Genomic DNA, 5537 nt, shown 5'->3' on the forward strand with positions numbered 1-5537 from the left:
CGTGTGTGCAGAGAGAAGTACACACGTGTGTGCAGAGAGAAGTACACGTGTGGGTGTGCATGTGCAGAGTGAAGTACATGTGAACAGACCCCTGCAGCTCACACACACACACACCCCCGCCCCATGAGCAGGACCCTGCACAGACTGCCTGCACACGGGCAATGGGAGGGCTGGGCTAGGGGCTGCCCTGCGGTGTGAACGTCAGCTGGACCTGCTTTGACCCATTCCTCTGGCGCCTGTGTGTTATCAGCAGGTCAGCCACGCCTGCAGGCAGCCTCCCCCACCCAGGCGTGCCCTGTGCCCCCCACTTCCTGAGGCCCTGGCTGCTCCCCCGACCCTGGTGAGGCACTGTCTGTACCGCGGTCCCCACTTTTAGCTCCCAGTTACCCCACCAAGACCCCGGTGACCTCTCAGGGCCGTCTTCACCCCAAAGGCCAGAACCGTGTGTGGATTCAGGCCCTGTCTGTTCCTCCGCCCCCGCTCAGCCCTCTGAGCTCCGGGTGCCCTGGGCAGCCCAGTCACCCGCGGACTCTGGGCAGCACCTCTGCGTCAGGTCTCCTCAGGCCCTATGGTGGGTCCACCATCTGCACCCAGAGGGGGCACATCTGTCTGGATGGGGGATTGTCCAGCTGTCCGCAGACCCTGCCAGTCCTGAGTCCCTGCACAGAGCCCCCCCCTCCGCCACTGCCCTGCTTGCCCGCCCCTGGGAAGCCCCCATCACCCTTACCTCTCATGTCCGTTCGCTTTGGGGCCTGGACTCTCCACCACCTACTCTGCCCCCCTAGCCCCTGCCTCCTTCCTACACCCCAGCCCCTCCGTTCCCTCCTGGCCTAGAGCTCAGCCAGGCCCAGTCACACGGCCATCTGCTCAGGCCCAGCTTTGAGCCCACTGTGGGGGGCCCAGCCCTCTTCTGCGAGGCCGCCTCCCCCGCCGCATGGGTGTACCCCAGCCCCAGGCGCTCCCGAGCCTCCTCTGCGGCTTCCACCCACCTGGTGTCCTTGGACACTCGGCCCACAGCCTGTGCACAGTTGGCTCCCCGGGGACCCTCGGGGCTCAGGGAGGTGGGCTCCTCCTGTGTCCCACAGCGTGGGGGTGGGCAGAGGCAAGGCGCCCCTGGGCCCAGAGCCCCGCTGGCTTCCCCTACTGCCTGGGAAGCATGTCACCACCTGGAAACGGCAGACATCACCTTAGACGTAATTTTTATTTCCGTATTAATTTACCCTGTGAAACTGTGCTCTTTCAATGTGGAGGAAAATTAATTTGAATATCTGGGAGAAGTTTGAGTCTGCCGCTAGGAGGAAAGGATGTGATGGAGGCGAAGCAGAGATGAGGCTTCCTCGAGGGTTTCTGGGGGCCCCTGGGCCCCCTGGTTGGGTCAGGAAGCTCGGGGGTGGGTGCCTCATGCCTCCCGGTGCAGGGCCGGCTCCACAGTAACTGCGGCCCCTCCAGTGTTCTTGCCTGGAGACTCCCAGGGACAGGGGAGCCTGGTGGGCTGCTGTCTATGGGGTCACACAGAGTCGGACATGACTGAAGCGACTTAGCAGCAGCAGCGGCGGCAGCAGGAGGCGGGCATGCAGACCCCCAGGGGCCTCCGGACAAGCGCTCACCTTCAGGGTGAGACGCCCACCAGGATGGATGTGCAGCTCAGCCGCGGCCCCGGGTCCATCGCATCCTTGATCAACCACTGGTCTTGTTCCCGCCTGACAGAAATTTAATTCAAGCTGGCTCTGAAAATAATTATTGTATTTTAAGAGTAGTAATCATCGGCCGGGACATGATTGACTGTGTCCATGCCTATTGACTTTTTCTATGATTTATAGCTTTGTTTAGTCGATATTCCCATCGAAATTGTATAATTAATTATAAGTGTGGCTGTCAGGGCGGCAGGATGGAGTGCCCTGGTGAGGATTTGGAGAGATTAAATTCTCCGCGGCTGTCCCAGGGCAGGCGCGGGAGTGTTCCCGGCGCTCGGCCCGGCGGGCGCAGATGTCTTCTCTGTGTGTAGCGCCTGCTCCGGCTCCGCCGCATCGATTTTCCAGCCTCTCCCCTTCATCAGCGCCGCGCCTCTGCAGCAGCAGAGAAAGGCGCGCGGCCCGGACCCTACCTGACGGATGCGGCCGGCTGGCTGCTTCAGCATTGTCCACACACACCCTGAGCTGTTCCTCACTTTGTAATCAAGAAGAGTGTTTAAGATACATGTGAAATTGGTTATCAGGCTGTGAAAAATCTCAAAGAGATACAGATTACCATTTCAACAGAAATGCAATACCAATCCTGAAACACAGTGTGCCGGCCTCCCGTGGACGCGGGGCAGGGAGCCCTCCACGGTAGCGAGAGTCCAAGAGGTCAGATCACGGAATGCTTGATAAAAATTCTGAGACTGTTTAAAGGAATCAGAGAAAGAATCAGAAACACAAACACCATACGCTCAAGAATCCAGGCAGATGAAGACGTACACGCAGCTCTCGCAGCAGCCAGGGAGCGGAGAGTCCCCCCAGGGAGCAGAGTGTCCGGATGGACGGAGCGGGCCGGGCGTAGTGCTCATGTGGTGGGCCGTGGGTGGGACACGGCACGGACGCTTGGAGCTGGCGGGGGTGGAAGGCACGGTCCTCAAGAGCTGGGGGCATCCGGAGCAGGACCCCAAACGCCACCACTGAGAGCAACCCCAGCGCTGGACCCCCCACGGAAGGACACTGGCGGCGGGCCTCTGGGGGCGATGAGCCACGATGCTGGCAGACTCCACGGGGGTCAGGGCCGTCCTCCTGAGCTGCGAAGGCCAAGCATTCACGCTTGGGAGGCTGTGGATGACACGCTTGCCGTCTCCCTGTGGGGGTGCGTCCTTCGAGCGTGCTGTGAGGGTGTCTCCAGGCACACGTGTGCACACCTGTGTGAACTCAGAGCTGGTCCAGGCCCCACGCTCATGCTTCGCCCTCCCTAGAGACTTGTTCCCCACCCCCAGACACCCTGAAACACCAACTCCAGAACCTTCCAGAAGTCGTTTGGCCCAGGCTGCTCCCTGGAGGTGGGGGCAGGAGGCTGCTTGTGCCTGGGAGCTGAGAGGCTCTGGCCCCATGCCCCCACCCCACACAGCCCCCACCCTGGACCTCCCCTCCCCCTAAACCCTCTCTGCACCCCACTTCTGGCCCTGCACCCCTAGGCCCCCAGCAGGGCCATCATGGGTGCTGAGTGGGGCGAATGTTTGCCACTGGTGCCTCTTAGCAGACGGGGCCTCACGGTGGCAGCCGTGGGACCCAGCCTCCAGCCTCACCAGGCAGGGTTGGCGCTTGGCGGTCACTGGGATCGGGCGGCTGTGTCTGAAGCGTCCTGTTTGTGCAAAAGGAGCCTTGGTCCCCCCACCCCAGTAAAACCCCCAGGAGCTTCTGCCGGGAAGTGTTCGGCCTGCTTCCCTCTGACTCACCCGAGGAGAGCGGCCTGGCTGAGGGCTAGCCTGCTGCCCGCGGGCTCTGCGGGTGGCCCCCTGTGGGGGCTCAGGTGGAGCCTGGCGCCCAGGGTTGCTATGAACACACGGCGTGCGGATCGCAGGGCTGAGATGGCAGGAGGTGAGGGGGCCATGTGGCCTCGGGCCTGTGCGATGCCATGGCTCCCTCACGCTGCCCAGGGCATAAGCGGTGACCACGTGCCCAGGGCGCGCGTGGCCGCAGGGCCTGCCTCCTGGAGGCGCAGTGCCCGTGGACATGGCTCTGAGGAGCCCACCAGGCCAGTGCCATTTGTCGTCCTTCAGGCGAGGCCTGCGCCCGAGAGTGCAGCTCCACTGGGTGGAACAGCGTCCCTGCAGCTGGACCCTGCCTTCCGGCGAGGGCGCCTCGGCATGGCTGTCAGCACGCGCTCAGTGGGGCGAAGTGGCCTCGCTGGTCAGCACCAGGCCTCACTCTAGTGCCTGCAGGACCGTCCGGCCACACACCTGGGCAGCCCTCGCTCACAGCCCAGGTGGTGTGCAGGGCAGGTGCTGGGGTCCGAAGTCACGGTGTCCCTGCCCAGGCTGGCCGGTGCCCCCAGGAGCGCAAGCCCAAGTGACCCTTATCTTCTTTCTTTTCCTCAGCTCTTAGAATTCGACAAAGAGCTGTCTGTGTTTAAGGACAGACTGTATGAGCTGGACATCTCGTTCCCTCCCAGGTAAGGACCGCCCACTTGCTGGCCCACAGGGAACCTCCCGTCCTGCTTCTGTGCCCCCCGTGCCTCCTCCCGCCCCCTCCCCAGCCTGGAGACTGGCAGGGGCTGCTCCCCTCGGTGCCGACACAGCCTCCCAGAGGCGCCTACAAGGGGCCGCTGAGGCAGCTCCAAGCTCTGGACCTTTCTGGGGCTGTCGGGACGTGGGTGTCGGTTCTGTCTTTCTCGGGTCTGTGAGCTTTTGTGGTGCTTTGCTCTGGTGTTTGCAGAATCTTGGAATCCGCAGCAGTAGCAGCACGCTCCTCCCCGACCCGCCCGGGGCTGCAGAGGGGCTGGGTGGGGGTGTGGGGAAAGAGAGCTGATTACGAAATGGCCCAGGACACTCAGCCCTCTCAGCCAGCCCAGGCCCATCTGGAGGACACAGAATTCCCTATGGCTGCTCCCCCCTGTCTCTGCCCTTTTACAGATGCCAAGTGGGAATTCTTACCACTTGGGAGAAAACGGGCCTTGGGCAGGTTCAGGGAATCGTCCTCAGGGAGCGGGGCTGCTGCGGGTGGGGCTGAGAGTGCTGTCTGCCCCCCCACCCCCGTCTGTGCCAGGCCTCGCAGGAGGTAAACACATCAGATCCACGTCAGAGATCCTCCCTGGCTCCCCGTGAAGCTCACCCTGCTTCCTGAGCCTCCTTCCGGAGGTCAGACGTCCGCTGAACCTGGGACTCCCTGTGAGCCTCAGTCCAGACTGGCTGAGGTGTCTGGGCGCCTGCCGCTCACCATCAGTGCCCAGACCAGTGATTCGAGGTGCAGGGGGCAGAGAGGCAGGGATGTGGCCCCCGGGGACCTGGCAGGCGCCCAGCAGCAGCTCCGATGCCCGGGAGCCCGTGACTCGGCGCTGGGCCTGAGTGGGCGGCCTCAGCAGCGCGTCCAGGAGCTGCCCCCCCGCGTCGTCTCCGGGCTCTGACGCTGCCGAAACGACATGAAGTGTGCAGTAACACACGCCTCCAGGGACCGCTGGAGGCTGAGGCCGTCCTGAGGGACCGGTTTCCCCCCCGCCCTCTGGGGGTGGTGTGGGGGTCCCGGGCATCTCTCCCGCTTGATCAGGGTCCACACGCCTCCCTCAGGGCTGCGGCCTGGCCGGGAGGAGGAGCTGTGGACATACACCTCCCGAGCAGCCCAAGCAGGTGGCCGTCCCTGAGCTTCTCCAAACCCTGCAGCCTGGACGTTCAGCCAGGCACAGAGCGCAGAAGGCGCGGGGGGATGGGCCCGCCAGGAGCCCCAGGACCTTGTGGTCCGTTCGGGTGGCCGAGGGACGAGCCCCCATCCCCCAGGCGGCAGAGAGACAGGGCTTTCAGGGCTGGGAGGGACCCATCCGCCTGCACACGCTTCAGCCAGGCCCCAGGGGTGGGCTCTGGG

At 63.7% G+C, this 5537-nt stretch overlaps 1 protein-coding gene across 1 annotated transcript in view; it reads left to right on the forward strand.

The window, feature by feature from the left end:
- INPP5A (inositol polyphosphate-5-phosphatase A) overlaps window positions 1-4167 on the forward strand; it is a 134360-nt gene extending 130193 nt beyond the window's left edge. Inside the window, exon 12 of the mRNA XM_040255107.1 lies at window positions 4061-4167. Coding sequence (XP_040111041.1) covers window positions 4061-4138 — 78 coding nt within the window. The 3' untranslated portion in view covers window positions 4139-4167. The remainder of the gene's footprint in view (window positions 1-4060) is intronic.
- Window positions 4168-5537: the final 1370 nt, after the last annotated feature.

The sequence above is a fragment of the Oryx dammah genome, unplaced genomic scaffold, assembly GCF_014754425.2.
Source record: "Oryx dammah isolate SB20612 unplaced genomic scaffold, SCBI_Odam_1.1 HiC_scaffold_14, whole genome shotgun sequence".
In the NCBI taxonomy this organism is placed as follows: Eukaryota; Metazoa; Chordata; class Mammalia; order Artiodactyla; family Bovidae; genus Oryx; species Oryx dammah.